This window comes from Bemisia tabaci, chromosome 6 (assembly GCF_918797505.1).
Source record: "Bemisia tabaci chromosome 6, PGI_BMITA_v3".
In the NCBI taxonomy this organism is placed as follows: domain Eukaryota; kingdom Metazoa; phylum Arthropoda; class Insecta; order Hemiptera; family Aleyrodidae; genus Bemisia; species Bemisia tabaci.
Window position 1 is genome coordinate 21,199,888 of NC_092798.1, and position 26,132 is coordinate 21,226,019.

General features: G+C 38.2%; 1 protein-coding gene across 1 annotated transcript; it reads right to left on the bottom strand.

Annotated features, from left to right (window-relative positions):
- Nucleotides 1–195: 195 nt before the first annotated feature.
- On the bottom strand, nucleotides 196–17,147 carry LOC109040727 (lethal(2) giant larvae protein). Its single transcript, XM_019056745.2, has 20 exons — nucleotides 16,882–17,147; nucleotides 14,611–14,708; nucleotides 13,750–13,834; nucleotides 13,149–13,246; nucleotides 12,601–12,744; nucleotides 11,877–12,015; nucleotides 10,968–11,173; nucleotides 10,196–10,353; nucleotides 8,709–8,920; nucleotides 7,626–7,862; nucleotides 7,129–7,284; nucleotides 6,555–6,837; nucleotides 5,707–5,872; nucleotides 5,039–5,175; nucleotides 4,335–4,451; nucleotides 3,725–3,891; nucleotides 2,944–3,161; nucleotides 2,254–2,510; nucleotides 1,509–1,617; nucleotides 196–846 (listed from the first exon to the last, which is right to left on the bottom strand). Exons 1-20 carry the CDS (start codon nucleotides 16,966–16,968, stop codon nucleotides 834–836), a joined length of 3,087 nt encoding a protein of 1,028 aa, XP_018912290.2. The 5' UTR covers nucleotides 16,969–17,147; the 3' UTR covers nucleotides 196–833.
- Between the last annotated feature and the right edge of the window lie 8,985 nt (nucleotides 17,148–26,132).

Consider the following 26,132-nt stretch of genomic DNA (forward strand, 5'->3'; position numbering starts at 1 on the left):
TTTAACTTGGCTTGTGATACTGATCTACCTGGGTACAGCTCATTTTTCCTTACTTCCCAGCTGAAGGCGAGAGTCTTCTTATCATTACTACTTTTTGAGGGAGCCATTTTGATTACTTACTTAAAACAAATAAAACACTTTCAAACCTTAAGGACTCGAGCAAAAGATAAAGAGCAAAGAGAAAAATAAAAAATATTTAAGTACAAAAATTTATTTAAGTATTCCTTGAGTTGAAGTCTCGTCAAGTGATGAACATTGCACATTGAGTTTCATAATCGATAAGACAAGTTTTTACAGCTGAATACTAAAAATAATACAGGCAAAGAGATCTAGTGAGAGACATTTTGAGAATGTAGAACTGAGAAGTTAAAAATTATCGGTTCTGGAACTCATTCATCCAACATATGATGGACACACTGACTGCCAAGCTGACCAATAGATCAGTATGACTTTCGGTAATACCATTTCCAAGGCTGATAAAAATAGTGATGAGCGAGCAATTATGTGCATAAAAACTAAACGGTATGTTTCGTATGATTGGGAAATTCAAATGACTAATAACTGCAATTTAAATGCAAGACGGAGATAAAAATGAGTTGGAAAACAGTGCGGCAGTCGATTTGATGAAATTATGAAAATTGAACTTCCTATCGTTAAGTTGAGGAGATTCTTACATATTTACACGTTTTTACACTTTCAGCTTAAATTAATTAAGTAACAGTTTTTATGGCGTATGCACTCTCATGGAATTTGACAGTTTCCTATTTTAGCGACCCATCAAGGAGAAAAGATTATGAATCAAAGAATTTTCCAATTTTCAAAAATGTTCAATTTCATAGGCTGGTGCTGAAACAGAAATCATTGTTGATTAGGACCAATGGCATTCATAGTTAGATATGGTAGCTTGAGGCCAGTGAAGGAACTAAAGTTGTTACTCATTAAAATAATACTGTAAGTTTCTCATTGAAATTTTCAAGGCACCGATCATAGATCAACTGGTCATTTTCTTGCTGGGGAAATAGTGGAAAAAAATATGATGCATTAAATTTTAACCTACAACTCAGAAATTTTAAAGTTTAATTCAACTAATATCAAGTATCGGTCTAATGTACCAATTTGTTAACTTCAACGATGGATAGAGTAGATTGCATTAGGCGAATTTCTGCAAGAGGCCTGCAAGGCACCTCTTGAGTTTCCAACAGTATGTCGTCCATTCCACCTGACAAAGGCGCACGACAAAGCAGCGATAAGACATAGCCGACCAATCATGCTCCGCCATTTAACCTATGTCATCTATGTCGGCCTGACAAACACAAAATTTCAAAAATCGGCCCGCAGGTTTAGCAGTAATAATGATTATGTTAGGAACAAGAGAATCTCTTTCTTGTACAGAGTAAACTAACCCAGGTGAATCAGACGAAAATGCAATTTAACTAAAGAGAGAGGAAAATAAATATAAAAAACTGATGTGTAGAGAGCAAAATATAGATTAAAACGCTAGAACTTACTTTGTCAGGTGATCTCGAACTGAATCGATTGTGATATCACCCACAGAGCTCAGGTCATGACTGCTGCTAGTAGTGTCCGTTATGCCATTTTCTTTTATTTCTTTTTTATCTGGAACAAAATAAATGAGACTATGAATGACCAACAGATGGAGGAGGAAAGTAGGAGTGCCAGATTGTTCTCATTAGCAATGAATGTATCCAAGCAGGTTAGGGGATTTTCTTCTTGCTACAATGACTTAATTCCCTCACACTTTGTGAGTGTCTGTACATGAAAAAATAGTGAAGCTTTACAAAAAAGCAACATTCATTGATGGTCAGCGGCTAAACAAACTATTGATTTAATCTTTTCTATACATATATTTAAGTTTGTACATTTTTGAAACTTCTGTACCTGCCTTTAGAGATACAGTTATGACCAAACTTATTGACTTAGAGTTCCTATTTTGCGCATTGAAAAATGAGTGTTAACAAATTAAGTAAAGAAAAACTGATACGTAATAGAAACGCATAAGCTCAAAAGTTTTCAGATTGTAGCTTTGCCTCATAGTAGAGATGCACTGCATAATATGCCACTAAGCAATATTAGGAAGGCCCAATACAAGAATGTTGAAAAAAGGATCATACAATGAAACTGTAAACTTAATTTAAAGATAAACCATAAAAAAATCTTTTGAACATTTTTGATGATGTTGGTAGTAAAAAGAGAATTTTAACAGCATGTATTGAATTTAAAGTAAAAATTAACCTTCGTCCTCCTCATCGGCGTCACCATCATCTTCCGAAATTCCGTTGGTTATGACTGGCGGTGGAGTGGCTGGTGGGAGTGCTGGTGAAAGAGAAGTGTTTTTCACAGGAGAATTTTCTCCACTGGATAGGCCTAGTTTTAAACTGCAGTGGGGAACGGTAATCCGTGAAGCAGAGAGTGTAACTCGCTGCAATTCGCTGCTTGAGTGTAAGTATAGTCCTTCACCGTGCCTTGTAAATGCTAGACTGGATATTCCACTAAGAACAGCGAGAAATAAGAAATTAAATTTGAACTACAGTTCAAGAGTTCCATAGTCTTAGGTACGTGTGTATTTCCCGAACTGTTATATGTACACAAATGGCTGAGAATTATGTTTAACATATGTGACAGGACAGTGTTTCCTGACATTATTACGATGAGATTGGTTAGGGAATATCTCCTACGTTTTTGGTGAAAAGTAACTTTTTTTTCTGTCGCTGGCTGATAAAACCACCGTTCAGTTGAATCCAGGCTCCCTATGACAAAATTTATTTTGGGGGAAAAATTTGATAGTAAAAGGATTTTAACAGGACCAGTAAAAATGGTTGCAAATGAAAAAATTCATTATATTGATAGTTGTTACGAAACATTTTCACTGACAAAAATTTCAAAGATTAACTGGTGAGTTTGAAAGAAACATGATGTACTTACTTTATGTCTTCTCTCCTAATTACTGCTGCATTGATTTGCCGCCGCAGCTCTGGTACACTGAATACTATGCACTCTCCAAGGTTAGTCAGACACAACAGACAAGTTTCAGCATGATGTGGCGTAGAAAATGACGCTAAAGACATCTTCCTAACTCTAGCACCTTCAACAGCTGTTAGTTTTAGTTTGCACAATGGCTTCAAACTCGGGAGAGCAAATATCTGCAAGACACATAAAATGTTAAAAATTTTGCGGCATTTACTCATTCTCTGAAATTGCAAAGCACGTGAAGAGTTTGAAAAATAGAAAGTATTGAGATCTTTTTTTTTGGGCGGAGATGTTTGCTGCAAGCTTGCTGTACAGTTAGAGCTCTAATATTTATTTAATTTTCAAATACAAATGTTCTGAACCCAATACCCTCCCGTTATTAAAATTTTCCCAAAATTTTCAAAGCTACGACCTTCTTCTGGTTGACAATCCACAGATTGCCTCTATATGCGACAAAAACTTGGATTTTACCGTGATCTCACAAAAACATGCAAATTTCACCACAATTTTTGAGGAAATGTGAAATTTTCATGCCATGGCAAGCTTGTCTTCCTATTTTTTCAGGCAAGTGGCCAAACGATCACGGTTGCGGGATTAGGAAGTTTCTACACCGCTGGATTGATTCTTTGTCGATGTATTTAGTCTTGTTGAGTGTCTATTAACTTTGATCTGATTTTGTAAGCAATGGTATTATCCTATGAAAAAATAAAAATATTAAAAATTGACTAAACTTTACCTTAAATTGTTCTTCAGACCCTATAATAACTCTATGAGGAGCAGATACATCTACAGGCTTGCACAAGCCCTTTTCGACTTCAAATGGTTCAGGCAAAGGCTTATTAGCTCCATCCACTATAGAAATACCCACTACGGGAGCACGATGCCTCAGCTGAATTTCTTTACCTGAAAAGATAAGATACACATACATGAATAATAGGTACTCCACATGAAAAACAATTGTAGGGCAAATGACCTCAACTTTACTGAAGTTTTGAACTTCTGCGAGAGGTGAACAGAGGTTCCTCCCCTGACATTTGTGTCGTAAGACCTTCATGACCTTTTTGCCCTATTATTAAAAGGTCCGGTTTGAAAGCTCCAGCTGAAAAATTCTTGTTTATAGTTTGTGCAGGCAGCAATTTTATGCAGGTAAAAGATTTTTGTCCTATTATTAAAAGGTCCGGTTTGAAAGCTCCAGATGAAAAATTCTTGTTTATAGTTTGTGCAGGCAGCAATTTTATGCAGGTAAAAGCTTTTTATCTACAGATGTCGAAGGGTTAAGGCTGTTATGTATCGTAAACAGATTAAAAGTTCGACCATGGGTCCATTTAGACTGATAAAGTTCTTACCAAGTTGACACAATACTTTGTCTTCATTCCGTCTTGCCCGTGGAGGTAAAGTGATGGTAAAAATATATACAGTGCCATTATTGGTACCAGCCCACAGCATGGGGGTTGAGTGTTGCACTGGAAAAAAAAAAAATAAATGAAAGTAGAGATATGACAATGTTTGAAACTAACTGCACAAATTTAGGGATAACAACTAAAAAATAGTCCTTGGCGCCTAAGAAAGTTAACTTGCGGTTCTCAGAGAGATAGGATGGCTCCTAAGAATGAACTATGCCAATCAAGTTTGATCTTTCGTATGCTTTAATCTAAGTTTCAAACAATGAATATGAAACTCAATCTATGTAAATTAATGAACTTTTCTCAGACCTCCTTTATTGCTTTTGTTACTTTATGGGATCAAAATCCAGAGCAATTTTTGTAACTTTTACACATGAGCTCTTAAATTTTATAAGGTTTCATCAGGTATTTTGAGGTTTTAATTTCAAAATAAAAATTTAATCTAAAGCAGGCTTAAAAATTTTTCTTCAGGTAAAACTGGGGGTTTTTTCGGCTGCCAATTTTACTAACTTTACAGCTATACATAATGTGGAATATTTTTCATAGTTCCTAGACGTTTGAAATTAAATAGAGCAGATTTTACCTCCGCTAGAGGTTCGTTGAAAATGAAATAATTCAATGAAAATAATTCAAGCACAAATACTTACTACTTATTATAAAACTATTTGCGAAATAAAGACACCGAACCATACTTCCAAAACCATCATCGGCTGGCCTTGCTTCAATGGCTCTTTCAACAGGTTTTGAATCAACTTGAACTACTTGTATACCACCAGATTCAGCACTAACAAAACAAAACAAAATTACAGTGTAAAAACTCCACTACACTAGGGCTAATATTGCAGGCATATATGATTAGTGAATTAGAAAACTTTGTGCCTCAGTTAGAAACATACGAAAAGATGTCTAAGACTATTTTTTGTTTTCATTCCCTAATTTTTCTGACTTTTACAAAAAAATCCATGATGAGAACTTCAGATTTTCTCTCGTTTTTCTTTGGATTCTCATGGAAAAACAAGATGTTTCTCCTAGGTTCAGGAGAAACAAATCAATCTTTCCATACATTTTTTATCTGATTTTTCAAAATTAAGTCATAACAGACCACTAACTTTAAAACTAATTGATTTTAGAGTGCAGCGAGAAGAAATTCCCAGTTTATAACATCAATTCCCTGACAATTTCCCCAATTTTTCCAGTTATTTTTCATTCCCTGGTTGGATTCCCTTGATTCTTGGGTTAAGCCATTTTTTCTAGAGTCAGAATGAGAAAGTGAACAAACACGAAAATGAAAATTAAAATATGGAAATATTATTACCTTCTTCTATCAACAGGAACTTGATTAACAGGAGGAGGAATTTTCCGTTTCTCGGGCGATTGCCTCATGGAATGTCGGCCTTTTCGCAGCCTTCGAAAAGATTCCCTTAAAGATTTTTTGAAGGATTTTCTTCTAGAAATAGGTGCATCACCAGCCAAAGCTATACCTACCAAACAAAAGCACAATGAAAACACGAGCATTTTGGGCTGATGAGTTTTTCGATACTGACGAAGATGGATTAAGGACTAAAATTCTGTCAGATCTTTGGTGAGCGACATTTTACATACTTGGAAGTAGCAAGTCATCTGATACACCTTGTTGTCAAACTTTTCATCTCTGACTGTAATCATCAAGGTGATTTCCTGATGCAACCTTTAATTTGTCAGAATGAGTTGCTGTCACATTGCAGTACAACTATGCATGGTGCATTTTCCCCGCGTGTGTATTTTTTGGATAAGTGTTTAGAGCCAGGGCAGTCATAAGGAACGGTTCACTCCGTGACATATTTTCACAATTTTACCAAGAGATATGTACACTACCAACCAGTCTGCCATAAAACTAATCATGAAGTGCATATTATAAATGCAACCAAAAGATAGGATTGGCAAAGTTGCCATCTTTTGTAATGGGAGTTAACTACAATCACATTCTGCCATCTATTTGCACATTTCTTGGGCCTGGCATGGACACATATACAAAAGTACAAAAATACATTGGCAAGAGACTAAATAAGGACTGATTTTCTCTACTTGTTTGTCTTTTTCTTCCTTCATCTGGGGTATGAGCTCAGCTTGTCCAGCGATTCTGAAAGAAACCAGCTGATATCATTAAAGTAGAGTGATACTTACTATTTGGATTTAGAGTACATTTACTTAATACTGGGGAGTGAGTTGCAAAATTGTACATCGCTAGGCCATGAGCTGTGCCTGCAGCGACCAAATTCCAGTCTGCGTGAAGAGCTAGTGCAGTGATTGCTGCCGGTGGGTGTAACTGTAAGACTGAACACGGTTGGAATCCAGGTGCCACCGAAATTGTAGTTGCTCCATCTTCCAATTTGCCTTTTAATGGTAATTTTTCATGGCCTTTCCATACAAATGAATCTCGATCACTGACCAAATTTACAGTCCGTACCTGTAAGAATAAACCAAGGAATATTTCTTTCAAATCATCTGAAAATATAAACCTCTAGTTGTAATCTCATATACAACAAGATAATGGAATAGTGCCAAGTCCTTGAGTCTCAAACTAGAGCTGTTCACACAAACTCTTGTTGCTATGTTATCAGTTCATCTTGTTTCCATAATACAGATGAACTCCAATAATTCTGCTTTTGTTGGAAACAGCTGCCTCTATAAAGTTACTTACTCCTAGCTTCTCAATACACATTGCTATGGGAAAATGAATTGCAAAATGAATGGTCACCTTGATTTTAGAATTTTCAGCTGCTGTGAGCGAGAGTTTAGCTATGATGATGTGACCAGATGTTCCAGCAACTGCCAGTGTTCCAGATACAGCACAGAGGGAAACCTTCTTGACTGCCAGTCGAGGATCATCAGAATATGGATCAAAACACCCAACCTGGAAAAGGGACAAAAAATAATTTTGAAAAAGAATCATAATAAAGTCTCCGTTGAATAATTTGCTGATTTCTTTCATTGTATTTGAATTTTGAACGTTATGAGAAAACTACTGAAGTCCTCATTGTAAAGAAAAAGGAATGGTTAAGTCACGTGTGTGTTTAATTATCATTGTTTTTGCGCCTGAAAATGCACCTAAGACAGTTTGAAACGTCCTGTCATTTAAGTGTCTTAATATTTTAGCTTTTGCCCCTCTTTCTTAATATTTTATTCTATTGTCTTCGCATTTTCAAGCTATGATATTTGAACATTATCAGAGATACAGGCTAGTTTGTAACTTACTTTTCTAAATGGCGGCCACTCTTCTTCTTCTTCCTCAGCGGCATCACCATTCATGGAAACAACATCTTCCTCACTACGTAATAACTGGGATGATTTATACGTGTACAAGGGCACAAGAGCAACTCCACCAGCATCCCAGAATCTGACAGAGCCATCTTCATGTCCGGTTAGAAGGAGATCTCGATGAGAGACGCCACCTTTTTCTTCTTCTAATACACCACCTTTGATGGGCCACTCCTGAAAAAAATCAACCGATAATGAAAGCCTCCTGAGGTGTAGGAGTTGTTGCGCTGGCCATAGGACTACTAGGTCTCAGGTTCCATTCTTCACCAGATGGTTTGAGTCTAGCATTTGATGGTCTCAGGCAAAGGTCACCTAGAGCTGGGTGTAAGGGAACTTGGGCATCAAGCAAAGGATTAACCCTAAAAGCTACTTGTATATTGGTAAAAAAAGAAGAAAAAATTATGTAAAAAAAGTTTTCAAAGCTGAATGATCTAAAATCAACACTTCTTATGGCCGTATGAGTTTCTTGCTGAATGAAAGTTTGAAGTTGAAAAAAAACTACCTAAGGAAGAAGGAATGACTTCTGAAATGGTTCCATTGAGGACAAAGAGTTGTAATGTAAATGGAAGAGCTGGCGTCATGTTCTAGTCGACAAGTTCCGAGCCTGGCGTACGCCGAGCTTCGGTCACTTTTTCGATACATGTTCGATCCAAAATGGCAGTATGGAATAAGTGGTAATTCCTATCTCCTTCGTTTACATCGGATGGCCAGTACCCGTGTACCAAAAACTGTTGATCATGTATCAAAAAAGTGACCTGGCATCACACAGGAGTCTCAGAATTTGGGACCTGGAAAATGCTTAAAAGTTGCGCCAGCTCTCCCACTTACATTACGACTCCATGTACTCTAGGAATGGTTCTCATTTTTTATTGGTTGTTTGGTTATTAGAGAAATCAATTTTTACAACATTCAAAGGTAAATTCCGAGTGATAGGCGGATGAGACTTTGAATAAAAGTTCCAACTGCGAGACTTTTCTCAGGAAAGGTGTGGGATGAAGAATACACAATAAATAAACTTACAGAATCTGAGTAGAGTCCTTCTGTTTGCACTTTCCCGACACTAATGATGTCATTCCACAATGACTGAGGAACATCAGATAGGTAAGTAGAGAATATAACAGCACTAGCATGGAGAGAAACAAGGTATGGGAGATTTAACATGGGCCAATCTTCCTTGGTTAAGTCGATACCAACAATCTCTTCTTCCGCCAGAGCTATCAATGTTGTGACACCTTTAAAAAATAAAAAAAAATACAGATGTATTTTTCTTAGGAGGACTAGGGTTGTTCTATTATACCTACTTGGGTTCAGAAACTTTAGATAGTCAAATACCTCTTGGATTAAAATCAATGATCAACCTGCAAGGCTATGATAGTTTTGGAAATATTTCCAAAAAAGACTACCATCTGACGAACCTTTCACATTCCCAAGGCCCAGATTGCTTACTAGATCTCAGGAATATACATTGTGAACTGATTTATCAAATCTTAAACAAAGATCATTAAAGGTAGTCTTCCTCGGTTTGCGTCGCGTGGCATGACGGGAGGGGGGTGGGAGTGAACTATCGTACTCCGGAGCGCTGCCCCGCGGAAGCGGACCCCGCCGCGCCAACTTTGAAGAAGCATAACTCGGAGACAAATCGTTTCCCCAAGATGATCTTGGGCTCATTTTAACCGTCAGAGAGAGGGCTATAAGTTGAACAGTTTTTTGTTCATCTGCATGCGATCGTCGCTGCTCTAAACTACAGAAATCTGATTTTTGGACTCATGGAAAATTTTTGACAGGCCATAAATTGGTCAAAAATTGACCTAACTATTAAACATAATATACCAAAAGAAAGCTCTTTAAACGACCTTTCATTTAAAAAAAAGTTCAAATCGATATCTCAAACCGTTCAAAAGTTATAGCCAAAAAACCGTTTTTCATATAACCCCCCGCCCCCCCTCCCCAGGGGGAATTTGGAAAAAATTCAACCATTTTTGGGTGTCCCTGACCATGCCTTTGTCCCCGGAATAAGAACTATTTGGCTGTTTAAAGTATCTGGGAACACAGCATCAAGTTTTCCTAGCGCTACTCGCGTCTAAAACTGAGAGGCTTGTCACCAAAAGTGGTACTTAGAAAATTTGTGCAGCCTGGATGTCACTTGTAACCATGCTACTTGCAAAATTTCCTTTTTCATCCTAAAAAATCTTGATGGGTCCTGAGTAATTATAAATGGCGCCTAAAAATTATGGTTCCTAGAGTAATGACTCATATTTTTGTGGTAAAGTCTCAGGCTTTTTCAAATTTCCAGTCTTTACCTTCGTATTCCCTGTTTTCATTGGCTTACGGAAATTCCCTGACGATTCCTGGTCTTCAAGGTCTTCTAGACCTGTAGTCCCCTGGTAAATCTGTTTCACCGATCGATCCAAATGTTTACTGGCTAAAAAATGAAGCCTGTAGAAAATACCTATAATTCCACAAGCTTTAGATAGTTTAAACGAAAATTTTAAAATTGATTTGAATACCTTTTTCATCATCTGTTGCATCAATTGTAAAAAAATCTACAATTTTCGAGGTAAAGTCAAAAGTGACATGTTTCTTTGTTCCCCTTTGAACAGTGATGGTGTACCGATCACTATAGCTGGCTCTAGGCATTCCACCACTAAATATTAACATGTCATCACTGAAAAAAAAATCACAACACAGCTAAGAAAGTATCTCACAAGTATGAAAAATTGAATTTTATTGACACTTTTTTTGGCAAAACAATTAGCAGAGAAAACTGCGTCACATGGGTGCTGACTGCTGAGTAAAATTTCAGGAATGGTATCAGGATTGCTGAAAGTTCTTTGCCTTCACAATGTTGCCCACACAAAAGTACTTTCACTTCACCATTTTTAAGGCAGCCTTCACATTGCTATCTACATAGGAATAATTAGCGATTAAATAAACCAAAACGATGAAAATTTAAAACATATTTTATTGCTATAGGCTTTTAGACTTGGTAGTCATCATTAGAGCTTTATTATATACATCACGTCATAAAAACAAAATGTATAACGAACGCATCACACAGTTTTATCAAAGGTATTGTGCTTGGTAGTTTTTTTCTCAAAAAACCACACATTTTAGGGTTCCTTCACAAAAGTACACACCGAGAATTTTCTGCACTCCTAGCAGATATTACATATATTGACTTGTAAAAGAGAAATGACATTAATGAGAGAAACCAATCCACCACACGTTCATATAACATGATAAAAATACATAGTACTGAGGGTAATCATTCAGACTTACTGCGGCTCTTGATATGCTGACTTCCACAAAATCTTAGGAATAGCTTTGCATGGGAACGGTCCATACACTGTTGTTGGTTGCTCAATTGGTCCTTCCGTGGAGTCCACATCCCATTGGGCGTAGCTGCCATCATTGTGAGAGGATATAAATTGTTTTCCAGATTCATGCCAACAAATACTCTCCAAGTCTTGATTACAGATGAATGACTGAAATTTATAGATTCAGATTTCATTAAATTAAATTTAAAGCAGAGTGGAAATTTACAATGATTTAAATTGAGAGCTAATCAATTCTGATGCATTTTTTTGATACAATATAGCCATTGACCCAAGAATAATTATTTTTTCACACCTGCAGTAAGACCTCGATTTATCAGATTTCACCGGACCGGAGGCTGAATCCGTTGAATTGCGCTAGTGGGTCCCGCTGAAGGGACCGGAGAATCGACCCGTTATATCGTGGAATCCGTTAAATCGGGGAATCCGTTAAATCGTGGAATCCGTTAAATCCTGGAATCCATTAAATCGTGGAATCTGTTAAATCGCAATCCGATAATTCAAGGTCTTACTGTAGATGCAAGATAACATGAAGTTGACACATGAATATGACTTGCAGAGATCCGTGAAAGCCTTCAGTTTTTGGTCATCATGTTTTCTAAAACCATCTGTATACTTTAAAAAAATATACACAGGTCGCATTCAAATCATGTAATTTACTATTTTAATTACACAAACAATCATTCGGCATTACAGTTTTCAAAGAAAAGGATCTATTATGCTTAACACGCTTTTCATTTGAAGAAAACATCAAACACAACCCAATTTCGCTTTCATATTTGCTGCATATGGAATGCATTCTTTCCTACAAAATTTTATCTTGAAAAATCAGGATGCATTGAAAGTAGCTGACCTTGACAGGAGCTGCCTCTTTCAGGTTCCATAATACCATTAGACCTCGGTTGTAACCAATCAATATGGTATCTGGGTCGCCAGGCTGTTCCGCAATCGCCTCAACAGCCCCTGGGTTGATTTTGTAAGTCTCTGCAACACTGTAAACGAGAATCCATGGATATCAGGGTAAGTGAAAGCACTTCCCAAACCAATTTGAAATGTTCTTGAAAATTAACAGCAGAATTGGCTGATATAAAATAATATGATGACCAAGAGCCTATCATCTGAAATTTTCTTGGCTGTGGGTTTTTTTCCAATAGGGAATTAAACTATTCAGGAAAATATTTTTCCCCTGGGATTGGGTGCAAAAAGGGCACTTTCCACAATATTCGAAGATATTTTATTCAATGTGAGAAAAATGAATACATGCATTCCATTGATACTTTTACTAAATACTCTTTATGATTTTAAAATTTTCCATAGGAAAAATTTCAGACACATAGCCCATTAGATCCCTAGCGAAGACATAAATTAGCAATCGAGATTCTGAAGCACTGCAACCAAGAAGTAGCTTTCTTGTACTTAGCGCCTTGAAAAACTATCTGATGTAATCATAAAAAGTAGGGTGTCATTTCTTGAAAAGATACTAATCTAATAGAGTCAATTTTGGCAAGATTATATTTAAATCATTCAGTGAGAAAAAAACAAAGATCGTACTTAGCCTTACAAAAAAAAAAACTTACTTCTGGACAACAACATCCTGAAAAATGACTGTGTCTGATACTTCAAACGAAGGAAGTTTGAGAAGATAAATATTTCCTCCTTCTGTCCCCAGTAAGACATGTTCTTTCGTGGACTGGACAATTATGGCTGAAACTTTCTTTAATCTGGAAAAAAAGTAATAAAGTAACAATATATTATTATTGTACTTACTCCGGATTAGGAATTTTTCTACTCGTAATGTATTTCATATAATTATACTTAAAAAAAATGAGGGATGAAAAACAGTGCTAAGAAGCAGAAATTAAGTCTAAAAAAAAGGTAAAAAAAACCCTGAAACGTTTTGACTGATTATGCAGCCACTATCAATAGGAAAAGAAATAGAATGAACTGGAAAATTAACTTTTAATGAGCAGTTAATACTTAATCAATGATTAGATTTCGTAAGTTTTCTCTTTTTTCTCATATTCTTTCCATAAAATATGTGAAGGAACTTGAAAAGAGTTGCAAAGGTAATACAAATGAAAATGTGAAGGACAAAAAAGCTTATCCATGGGTAAAAATTACTTACTTTCCTTCCAACACTTGTGCTTTAACTTCCACCAAAAGTGTTTTATTTATTTCCCACAAATGCAGAGAATTGTCATCACACAAAGAAACCAAGCGACCCTGAAAGGCAGAGATTGTAAAAAAAATAAATTAGAATTCTCTTCATTATACAACAAGATTTGAATACACCTAGTTAGTAAAGCAAACGGCAGAGCAAATCGAAGCATAACGATGCTGGTCTAACTGACATGAAAAGTAATGAGTATAGAAACAAGATGTCTTGTAAAATTTTCTCTTCTTCCTCCCCAGCTTTTTTGATTTTTACTCGCTCTTGGATTTTCCGTCTCCCTCACTTTCTTTGAATTTTTGTTCCGAATCAAGAGAAACACAAAAATAAACATGGCTCAGCACCAAGTGCTGGTATGGATTGATAGTGGCTCGAATTTCTTAGTAGAAAAATGTACTGCGGACCAGGGAAGAGCTTACAATCTTACGAAATTATCTAGAACTGATTGGTAAACCAGAAGAAAACCAAACGGTTTCCTGTTCAGGAGGGGGAAATAATAAAACTACAATTAAAACTTTTTCGAGAATAATTTAAAAGAGTTTACTCATCTGATTACCTCATTAGGTATAAACACTAATTTTGTGACAGCATGGTCAGAGCTGGGATGATGACCATAAAATTCAACTCCTGGTTTTCCTAGACTGAATTCAAAGGTTAAGGTAAATAAGAATGAATATCTCTTTGTTTCATTGTATCATAGGTTTAATACATTTCCTCCACTGAGCCTAAAGAAGCCTTGGAGAATTTATTATGAAGTTAAAGCATTGTCAGAGAGAAGATGGTTAACTTGATGCTATTCCCAGCGTGTGAGTATCAATACCGATTGTGAAATGTTAGTGGGAAAGACAAAATTTGTTTAACAAACATTGGTCTTTCGCAAGTGAATTCTTGCAGAGGAAGAACCCAGTCAATTCCTGCTCATGCTCAAAAGTGACTTCTTAGGGGTGAAAATTATGCCTGGTTTTGCAACCGTCAGGTCACAGGAAACAGGGGTAAATCTTGTGCTGTGAGGGAACTTTCCAAGTGATGCTGCTATTTTCTTCTTACTTCTGTACTCTTCAACTTGAAAAATTGAGATTGTTTGCAAATTTTGTTGCAAAATCGGACACTTCGCTTTGCAAGTGAAAAATTATTTGAGAGGCAAATTAAAAATTTGGTCGATATGTAAAATTGCTAGTTCACAAGCGACGTTCAGTGTTTGGAAACTTTTCCTGCTCCTGAGACTTCTCATTGATCGATTCTTAATATAAACTAGGAAAAGGACAACAAAAATAGATGCTGCATTTGATTTCCGAATGTTTTTCCGTCAAAGGCGTCTGTCTGAGAAATACAACTCTCAGTGAAAAATAATTTTCAGGGAGATTCAGACAGAATGAAGAATCAATTGATCCCGGGGCTTAAAATTGAAAAAGGATACACTTTGATCGCTCCAGTTGTTGTTCCAATAGCTACTAAACTAAGGCCAGGATCCCAAGCTAGTCCAGTGGGTTTATTTGGAAATCCATGCTGAATGGTCTGGAACAATAAAATGAACACGCAATGTAAAAAATAACAGATCTATGTAGATTATAAACAGCTGTCCATTGTTGAACTTGGAAAAAATTCCCAAAATTTTTCAAATAATAGAGAATTTGCAGGTGTCTGAAGTTTGATAAATTTCGTGTTAAGTGGAAACTACTGAGTGAATTAAACACGAGGATACCCTTGATTCATAAATTGAACAATTATTGGAGAAGATATAACATAATGATCTAATCTGCTAAAATACGTTGGTTTAAATGGGAAATACCGCCAGATGACGTCACTAGGCGTGCATTTTCTCACTTTTAAATCTATTTTTATACTAGTTCCCATATTAGAAAAGAATTGTAAAAAATACTGTGAAATCAGCTCTTTAAGCACTTTCAGATGAAGCAATTAAAAATTTGTATGCAAATTCTCTGTTACCTTGTTAAATGCAGAGAGACTAGCTACTTCCACAATTTAAGAGGTAAGAACACAATAACTTCCCATTCTTTAAACTTTGAATCATCTGTTGGCGCAATCACTGTGGAAAATTACTTTCATTTGAAACGTTTGATAATCAACTTTGATAGGAGATTTTTGATAGTAAGACAATTATGTCGTTGGCATGTGATGAATAAAACCTTTGCTCTCTCTGTGCTTTGTACGTAAATGAACTTTAAGTAGTAGTGATAAATAACAAATGTGACTATTTTTGACAAAAAGTAGCTAAGAATAAAACTGTGGATTTCGTAAAGCTGGAGCTGACAAAATTTTTAAAATTTGGGTTCCAACTTGTCACTAACTTGAGAAATTGAACTACACTTGCAAAAACTCTTCAAGTGCAAAAAAAAAAAAAAAAAAAAAAAAAAAAAAAAAAAAACCGGAGCTTTCAAACATAGTATAGTTTAAAATTAGTCCTGATAACCCTTAGAGCAGGAGAGGGAGCAGATAGATAAATTTAATATGTTAGCTACGTAGGTTCAATGGTTTATTGTGCTTCTGCTATAGTTATTGAAAGAATGTAAAATTTTAAAAAAGCTATTGTTTTGGATAATTTGATTGTGAGAGGAGAAAATCTTGTAAGCAAGGGAATTGACTATATGGTTACACAGTCAATAACTTCATTTTTAATTTAGTTTTCCTTCTTACTACTTATTTCTACTCTATTCAGTGTCCCGAGGTGGAGCTCACTATACATTTACAGTGAGGCAATTTTGATTAGGAATCTGAATGTGAATTGTATGCTTGCACCCTATTTTGGCGGAAGAGAACTCTAGAATTCTCCGTCAGGTATTGGGCCCCTCAAATTATGCGCTAGTTGTTCACCACCGAACAAAGCAGGCTAGCAAACTTGTTTGGATCATAACGATGAAAAGTTTCCATTCCACTTGGGACCATCACTTAAACCTCAACTATTTCCTTTGCGGAAAAGAATATTCGGTTGAAAACTGTGAAAGTCTTGACACGCTAGAAACATATTTCGATATTATTGAGATGACCAGAAGAGAGACCCCTTCTGGAGGAACATTCCACATTCAATTGAAGCTCGAAAAACTAAATTCTCCTGTGTTGCAGCAAAGTCAAAAGAAGATTCAACACATTAATTGAAAGTTTACATGCTACAATAATTCTAGAAAAGCAAGTGCCACCTAAGTACTTGTCTCAAACAGTTAAACGAAACTGAATGGCTTCTTTCTTATAGAGCTGAATGCCTGTGAATTTTACCGGCCAACTTGGTAAGAGCAAGTTGGGATCCACCATCTCAATCCTCAGCGAGTTTTACAACTAAATTGAAAGGGATAGATTCTCCGCCTTTATCTAAATGATGGTGAACGGCATAAACATTAGCTTCCTTTCACTATTCGCCTGATTTGTTTACATGAGAGCCATAGAGAACACTTCAGTGCCGTTAACAATTTTGGAGATTGCAGACCTTCCGATTTTAAAAACATGAATTCTGCAAGCTGGTTTGAGATACAGGAACAACTGAAATACATGCTCGCTGAGTAAACAAAACAAAGCTTACGAGTCTTGAAACGTGAAAGGCAACGGTAGCTCACCGTACCCTGAGGTTGGAATTTTGAGGATTAAGGCAAATAATCTTATTATAGAGATGCATTTGGAAGATACTAATATAATGAAGAATAGTTCGGAACAAAAGAAAACGCCAGAGGCTACGTACTTTTCTATAGGCAAATAAATCCTTTTGGAGTCTCTGCTGCTCAGCAGTGGGCTGAGGAGCTTTCCCCTTAGTTATGAACTTCAGCATTTTATCGAACAACTGGATGGACACTTATGAGAACTTTAACCACGTGAACATGGAGAATTTAAATAACTTTCCGATCATTGGAGAAAAACAAATTTTAATTCAATCGATGAGAAAGAAAAGAACAGAGAGCATTGATTGTATTGTGTTGATGAAGGTGTGCCGTTAGAATCTTTTGTTTACCATTCCGGTCCATCCCGCAATTCCTCCGGTTTCCATTTTACGTGTGATCCTTGTCGATTCCTTGCCGATTACGAAAAACAATCTGGCGGGAAATTTAACTTCATTCGAAACCACCATCGACGCGACGTAAGATGCAGGGGAGGGGCGTAGCCCCCCCCCCCCCCCCCCCCTGTTTGCTCGAAATAAAGGAGGAAGAAAACGAGAGGGAAGAAAGAAGAAGCGGAGGAGAGAAGAATGAAAGACGCACACATTTAATGACATTTTACATTAATGACATTTGACATTTTGACAATTTTAAATTTTTAAATTTTTACATTAATGACGAAATCGTCTCAAACTGCATATTAGATGCTTCAAAAATTCAAAATTTTTTTGGGGGAGGCCCTCCTTACCCCCCCCCCCCCCCTCCCCACGGTCCGAGATGAATGGATCCGCCTATGAGTTAACCAGTCGAAAAATTCATGATCTCTTCATATCCAAACTATTTTTATTGCATGGTCCGCAAAAACAAGCAGCAGACCCCGATTCAATTAAGTTTCCTTCTATCGCGCATAAATAGAGTGGCCGTTGTCAATGCAAGCAGTTAAAACGAGTACATATGCCATGGAAGTGGTTCCTATCTCTCCCAAGAGCTTATTGAAATTATTGGAGCTTTCCTCTTGCTCTTAATTTACTCATTCCCCATCACCGCGGGGTCTGGGAAGTATGGAACATCCCTCCGATGAGAAGGGGTCGGGGGCCTCCTCGAGAATATTTTGAAATTGCTTCTCTTTGGCAGCAATTTGAGGCAATTTTTACGAGATTTTCATTTTACTTCCCCACATTTTGAATGGATAAGCAGGCCCGGACTTAGGGCGTGTGCAGGGCGTGCGGCGCACACGGGCGCCAGCCTTTGGGGGGTGCCACGAAAGAAGAAGAGAGGGAAAAAAAAGGGAGGAAAAGGAAAAGGAAAAAAAGGGAAGAAAGGACAAGGGGAAAAAAGGAAAAGGAAACAAGGTTGGACAGTGAAAGTACGGAAGAAGGGGGGAAATGGAAGGAAAAAGGAGGCAAGAAAAGTAAAAAGAGAGTCCGCGAGAAAGGGGGGGGGGGCATAAAAACCATAGATAAAATATACAGAGAATTGCCGTCTAAAGGTAAATTTTCAGAACAAAAACTCCACCTGGTTCATAGACGGTCAGGCGCCCCTTGACCCTAAATTTGCGGCTGTACAGAAATACAAGAGTAGGCATGTAGTAAGGGGGCGCCATAAATCCATCGAACAGGGGCCGAGATAGCTTTTAAGCCATTTCAGATTTTCGAATTTTGAATTTTTTGAATTTTGACAGATTTTGATTTAAAACGCGTGATCCCCAAAATCGAAGCTCAGATTCGGATTCCTCGTAAAAAATCGATGCGATTTCATGTATCATACCCTGACACCGAATTTCAGAAAAATCCATCGAACAGGAGCCGAGATAGCATTTTAAGCCACGTCCGTCATTTCGGATTTTTTAATTTGGAAAATCTAACTTAAAACGCGTGATACCCAAAATCGAAGCTCAGATTCGGATTCCTCGTAAAAAATCGATGCGATTTCATGTATCATACCATGACACCGAGTTTCACAAAAATCCATCGAACAGGAGCTGAGATAGCATTTTATGCCACGTCCGTCATTTCTAATTTTTGAATTTAAAAAATTTGACTTAAAACGCGTGATACCCAAAATCGAAGCTCAGATTCGGATTCCTCGTAAAAAATCGATGCGATTTCATGTATCATACCCGAGCATAGTGTGAAGGAAAGAGACGTAACATTAACGTAGACATACTGATTCGAGCATATGAATCCAACGTGGCAACATGGGTAGTGCTCAGTGGGTCAGCGGAGGAGGAAGAATAAGAATTTATCGTGAGGAATTCCTCGCGACGAAACCGATTGCTTAGCGCCACCCAAGCGCCACCGTTCGGTTGCATCTCGGGCGACCGGCGCGGCGCGGCGCGGCGGCGTAGTTCAAACGGCTAGTATGACAGAATCTATACGCGTCGTTAAATCTTTTTCCTTCACGCTATTTTAACATATGATACATGAAATCTCATCAATTTTTCACGAGGAATCCGAATCTGAGCTTAAATTTTCGATATTACGCGTTTTAATCTATTTAAAATCGTAAGAGAATTTACAGAATTGTCCTTGAAAATTGATTACACATTAGTGTTTTTTTACGTCATTAAACCTCTTTCCTTCACGCTATTCTAAAATTTGATGCATGAAATCGCATCAGTTTTTCACGAGGAATCCGAATCTGAGCTTAGATTTTGGATATTACGCGTTTTATCTATTTAAAATCGTAGGAGAAATTACAGAATTGTCCTTGAAAATTGATCACACATTAGTGATTATTTACCGCGTTTTTTTTCTACGTTCACGTAATGAAATTAGATCAGCAGTTGACTCATCGACTGGTCTAGCCTAACCCCCCCCCCCCTCATCGGTCTAAAGGGCGAACGATTTTATCAGATAAGATGTGCGGTCCTAGTTTCCGGGCAATTGCGGTTTGATGGAAGCTGCGATGAGGAGAAACGGAAGATATGCGAAACTCGGGCGGATATTAAGTGAGAAACCAGGTAGGGGAAAGGCTTCCCGAAAAGTTAGTGCTCGGGCCAACTTACATGGTCACTGGAGCATTGTATAGCAGGTTGTGGGAAACTATTTTTTTGCAGCAACAACCAATTGGATCGCATTTTGCAAAAAGGAACTAAGAGCATTTCAATGTTGCTAGGATTGTGCAACTTAGGTACATTCTTTGCAAAAAGTAAACTTTGAGACGGTAATTTTCATCTTGAATTCATAGTTTATTGGGAATAGAGGTGAAACTAGTTTAGATGATCGTTTATGTTTGCAAGGTTAGCGACATTGGAATGCTCTTGGAAGACAAGATACGAATTTATATGCATTCCCATTGTATGTCTCTCCTTTAAAATTTCACAAAGAACACGATTTACGTGAGGGCTTCAACGAGAAACGATACTTCTTAATATGATCTCATAGACCGAATTGTTGCATCCTATAAAAACCCAATCAACAGTAGCAGCGTAAATTAGCGAGAAAACAATGCAGTTGCTTCATCTGCTAGATTCGAAGCGTCGACGCTCTAAAAACGCCTTCAACGAGGAAAGATACTTCCTAGCGTGGCTTTGGAGGCCGAATAGTTGCATCCTTTAAAAACCCGATCAACAGTGCAGCAGCGTGGATCAGCGAGTGGTGTAGTTGCTTCATTTGCAAGATGCGAAGTGTCGAAGCATAAAAAACGCCTTCAACAGGAAAGATACTTTCCAGCGTGGCCTTAGAGGTCGAATAGTTGCATATTTCAAAAACCCAATCAACAGAGTTGCAGATACCGTTCTGAGTAATACTGAAAAATACTATTGCTTCATCTGCTAGATGAAGAGTTTCGGCGCATGGAAAACGACTTCAACGAGAAAAGATGCTTCCATGATTTTAGAGTCCGAATAGTTGCATAATGTCTCTGCGCTATGGAATTATTAGCGTTAGCGCTCGTTTACATCAAATGTAATCAATTATCTGGCGGTGGTGCTGCAATGATTCGAAAAAGCCAAAAATCCGAGCATGGTCATTTCCTCAGTAAGCGATATTTTTATAATGCAGCTTTCAAAATGTTTCAGGAGGTGAAAGTCCATTCTTACGATCATGAGCCTTTTGACATTTTTTGGTCATTCCTGTCGCCTAGATCGACTATATGTAATTTAAAAGAAGAGGAAAATTATATTTTTGCTCCTCTAATATAAACATTCTTGAGAATGCGGTTCCTGGGTTTAGCTGTGAGTAATTCGGTCAAAGCCAGGGTTGGATTTCCAATTTTTTGGCAGCTATTAGCCAACGACAATTTTTTTAACGTGTTACTGTTGGTGTTGGTGTATGATACAACGCATTTTCTTGAGAGAACATTTCAAGGAGCCTCGTTGAGAAAATTTATAAAAATTTAAGGGAAACATCTTGGGCTTTTCCAGCTGTCGTTAAACGGGATTATTGGAGACGAGTTTAGCACAAATAAACCTCTCCCAATTAGACTAAACATTTTTGACGATCTTTTTTTGACACCAGGTAGTTTGCTGTAACGCAAATTGGATTTTCTGGTCAAAAATATGATGTCATCCCCCATCTCCCCGATTTTTTTTCAATTATTCTTGTCAGTCCCAAGTTACCTCGATAATTGGAATACCTTAGAACACAGATGAAAATGAAGCAACTGGCTCATTTTAGACTTGCACGAGGTAACACGGGACTGAATAATTTTTTAAGAAATGAAAATGAAAGTTCATTTAAAAAAGAAGAATAATCGGCGGAAATGAAACATTGAACAGTTCTACATTCTCTAAATGCAAATCATAATTTCCCAAAGTCCTGGGTACAATTTTGGCGATATTTCTCCGATAGAAAAACGTTTCCTTAAGTCTAATAATAATATAGTAGATGTCTATACGCAACCACATATGAGGCTACTAGTTCCGAATTGTACAATGACCATTTTGGTCGAAACTGAGGTAGGAGTGCATTCTTGAACACCCAATAGAGGAGAATCGGAAAATAGTTTAATTGTGTGCCAAAACATATAGTCAAAATCCTTTTTAATTAGCAGTATTAAAAAGGTACTTCGCAGCGAAACGCAGTAAACTCAAAACAGTTTTTTGCGTTTTGGTGACACACCACTTTCATGGACATAGTATACCTACACTTTGGAAGTAGTAGCCTCATATGTGGGACAGTCGTAATCCTCAATTTCACCAACGGAAAGTGATAGTAAACGCAGCGAAACGAGATATGTGTTTCCCAGCCATCATCATCGCTCATCGTTAGGGATTACCGATGAAAGGTGCTAATCGCAGAGAGGAGTGGTGCATATTACTGCCGTGCTAAGGAAGAACACCGTATGAGCCTTCAGGCGTTGCCAAGTTTCATTCGATAAAAACCGAATTTACTGGGAAAATTTTGAGTATTTTTTTCCAACATGTTGATACAATTTTGTACGCAATTCACTCTAAAATATCTGAGAATTTCAAAGAAAAATGTGCATAAATTTCGTCAAAAATACATGTTTTATCGGAGGAAATTTGGCAACTCTCGAATGTTCATACGGCGTTCTTCCTTAGCGCCGGAAATCCACTCTAACGAGGATCTGATTGCAGCGTGGTGGGATGTACGTATTACAAATTACATTATCCTAGCCTCAGCAGCACCTCCACTCCTTACACGTACACCACTGCCGTGCTGAGGAAGAACGCCGTATGAACATTCGAAAGTTGTCAAATTTCCTCGGATAAAATGTCCATTTTCGAGGAAAATTATAAATATTTTTCCTTGAAATTTTCAGACACTTTAGATCCAATTACAAACAAAATTATCTGAGAAATTGGCGGGAAAATATTCAAAAATTATCCTAAGAATTATTGATTTGTCAGAGGAAATTTGGCACCGCCTGAAGGCTCATACGGCGTTTTTCCTCGGTGATGGTGACGAGGTTATTTTCTCGTCGTAAATCGTCGAGAGGAATTAGTGGCGAAGGGAGGGGGGGGCGTTAATTTGGAGGTGAAGGGCCAGAGCCGGTAGTCCAGCGGGGGAGGGGGGGGTGTCTGGAGAGTTGACGAAGGGACGGAGACAATCGTGGGGGCGCGGCGGGCGACACATCGCGGATTGCGGAGAAGCAACAGACCCGCTCCCCGGATCCCTGCGACCCGCGCCCGCGGGATGTTTACAATATCATGCCGGAGGGGAGGGGAGGGGAGGGGGAGGGCGGCGGCGGGGGTGGACCAGCTGAGACCCCCGCGAATCCCGGGGGATATTATAAGGGATTGATAAATCCCTTCATCAATGACGCGGCTCGGCGGATCCCTGGCCAAGTTATCTGCTCATCCGCATGCACGGACAATGGGTCTCCTGCAATGAGTTCGGGGACCTGGGGACCGAATCTCGACTTCCTATACAAGATGCGATTAAAACCATTCTTTCCGTCAACCGAAATTAAATGTAATTTACCCCCCGACCCCCGCCGCCGCGCCGTCTATACCCCGAGCCCTTAGTCTGCTTTTCACGCGCCCTAGCTCAACCTGTGCATCCTTGTTGGGCGACGACATTTCTCCCTAAATCTTTAACTTTCACTCTGAATTCGCCATGCGTCCTCGCCCAGCAAGGGGGAGGGGGTGGAGGTGATGTTGCCGGCAAATATTTCCGCAATATTGCCAAAATGTCTCTGAAATATTAGCGAACATTTTTTGAGGAAATGTTGTTGAGTAAGTCTTTTTGATAAATGTTTCGAAAATATTGTCACAGAAATATTTTTCTGAAAATATTTCATAAATGTATGTATAAGCCGCTTTTATGGCGCGCTAGGGCGTTCTGCGATTCTTACCCGCCACAGGGATCTGTCATGGTAGAGAACCTCCGGAAGCTGGCATCTCTCCGCTATATTTCATAAATATTTTTCAAATTTTGTTGAAAAAAACACCCTGCGTGAGTAGGTGATCTGTGATAGAACCTTTAACTCTTTTGTAAAATATTACCGGAGCCCACGATGGTACCACTGGTTTTGTGCAAAATCAGTTCTGAAACTCTAAAAAGGTTCTCAAAGTTGGGCTATAATGGAAGTCTCCTTTTAAAGTTTATGGATGAGTCCAACCCAATGTAGGGCAAATTGTCCGATGGTTTGAATAGCCATGACCACGAGAGCATATAGTGCCCTTGTCCATAAAGAGCTGGCTCTCCCATGAACTAGCGCGCTGCTAAAAGTAATATTGCAGCAATATTATAACAACCCTAGGTGGATTCAATGAAGGGCATAGGGCCCCTATGCCCTATGCCATAGGGGGTTAAGCCTCCTCCCCCCGTTTGCCCGAATAAAGGAAGAAGAAAGGAGGTAGTAATAGTGAAATGAGTTTATTTTTACGAGGTGAAGGGACGGAGGAAAAAGGAGAGAAAAAGGCTTAAATTCGGTAGTTATTCATGACGAAATTGACTTAAATTGCAGAGTTTTTTTTTTGCTGCCTTGTATTCGAGTTTCAGGCTCAAGTTTGCCTTGAGCCGAGTAATTTTCCATTCGTGTTTTTCTTGAAACTACAAAAAACGTCTTGTATCAACTCCATCATCCATAGTATTCGCCTACGTATTTCTCTCCCTCACACTGAAAAAAAAAAACTCCGGCTGCGAAAGCCATACTTACGGGCTGTATAGACATACCGTCCGCGTTCCGGGCTCAGAGTCCGAAAGTTCTGGGTGTAGCATCCGGAGTAGTCGAAGCTACAGTTACAGCACCCGGAAGTTTCTGTCTCTGAGCCCGGAACGGACGGTATGTATATATAGCCCGTAATTTTTTTTTCCAGAGCATTTTTTTCTTTGTTCCTCTTGTTTTTTCTGTGAATACCGGGTCCTCAAACAGGGCTCACAGGGCAGCGCTGGAGGGAAAATTCCCCCTAGACATTCTTTCACCCTGCGGTAGGAAACTCGATACAAAAAATCATGACAGCGTCGAGGACTAAAATAATGATGATCAAAATATTTTGATAAAATTTGACAAGGCCATAATTATAGAACATGACGGTTCAGGATGCGGGGGAAAGTGAGGCTGCTCCTGTACCCAGGGTGATTCTGCGTTTGACACCCTCTGGCGTATCTGCGTCTGCAATCCAACACGCTGGCCCATAAAAAAGGAGTAACGCAGAAGAGTCTTATCTCAATTCGATCACCCCTGCAACGGGACCTGGGACCCCATGTCCGGCGCCGCGCCGTTAGGCAGCATGCACGGCACGCGCTCTGGTTTTCAGATATCGAAGGGTGGCAGTCACTATACTGCCGTGCTAAGGAAGAACGCCGTATGAACCTTCAGGCGTTGCCGAATTTCCTCTGACAAAATATGAATTTTCGAGGAATCTGTTGGATATTTTTCTTTAAAATTTTCGGAAAATTTGTTACACAATTTAATCTAAAGTATATCTGACAATTTCAAGGAACAATATGCATAAATTACCTCAAAAATACATGTTTTATCCGGGAAAATTTGGCAACTCTCGAATGTTCATGCGGCGTTTTTCCTTAGCTTGGCAATGAAGGTACACCTCTTCCTCTTCAAGTTGAAATTGAATACTTAAGGAAAAAGGAAACCCGATTTTTTCCCTCTTTTCTTTACCCTGTTCCCTTTATGGACAAGGTGGTTCCATAGCTTTATTTAGGACGATTGGATGGTTGAACGAACAATAAAATTCCCGGATTTTGGGGAATTTTTTGTCTTAAGTCCCCCAAAAAAGTCAAACCATACTGCAAAAGCTATAGGTATTCTTGCTCAGGATTTCACCGAGAAACACTTTGAAATAATTCCGAAAGTAAGTACCAAATGAAAATCGCAAATAGTTTTGTCTCTTAATTTGTGATATTCATACACTTAGCGTGTTTTTTTAAAGCGTTTTCGAGATAGTCAAAGTGGTACATTTTTGTTCGGAAGTCTGGAACACCCTGTATATATGATTGTGCGGGTGCAATTGCTGCACTTCCTATGGACCCGCGTTTGCTTACCTTGTCAATTGAAGTTAAATACTGTATATTCTCCAGATACGATTTACGCGTCCTAAGAATACACGCAAGTATGTGAATGCTATTGTTTCAACTTTCAAACACCCGTTTTTGCTTAACTTGCCTATGGAAGGTAGTATGTCTAGAGACTACATGCAAATGTAACGAACGTTTAAGCACTCTTCTCCTACTTTTAAGGCGACGATGAAACTCACGCTTTAAGGAACCCAGCATGCTTGCATAAAATATTAATCTATTTATCTGGATTTATCACAAACATATAACTAATTATCCCTACCCGTGAGTAAGAAGCACTTAGCGTCTATTAAAATGTATTTTGAATACACTTTTTTCAAACGATCGAAAGGTTAACAGTCAGGTAATGAGCGCCCAGAGATATTGCTAGTAGAGAGGACACTTTCAGCAAG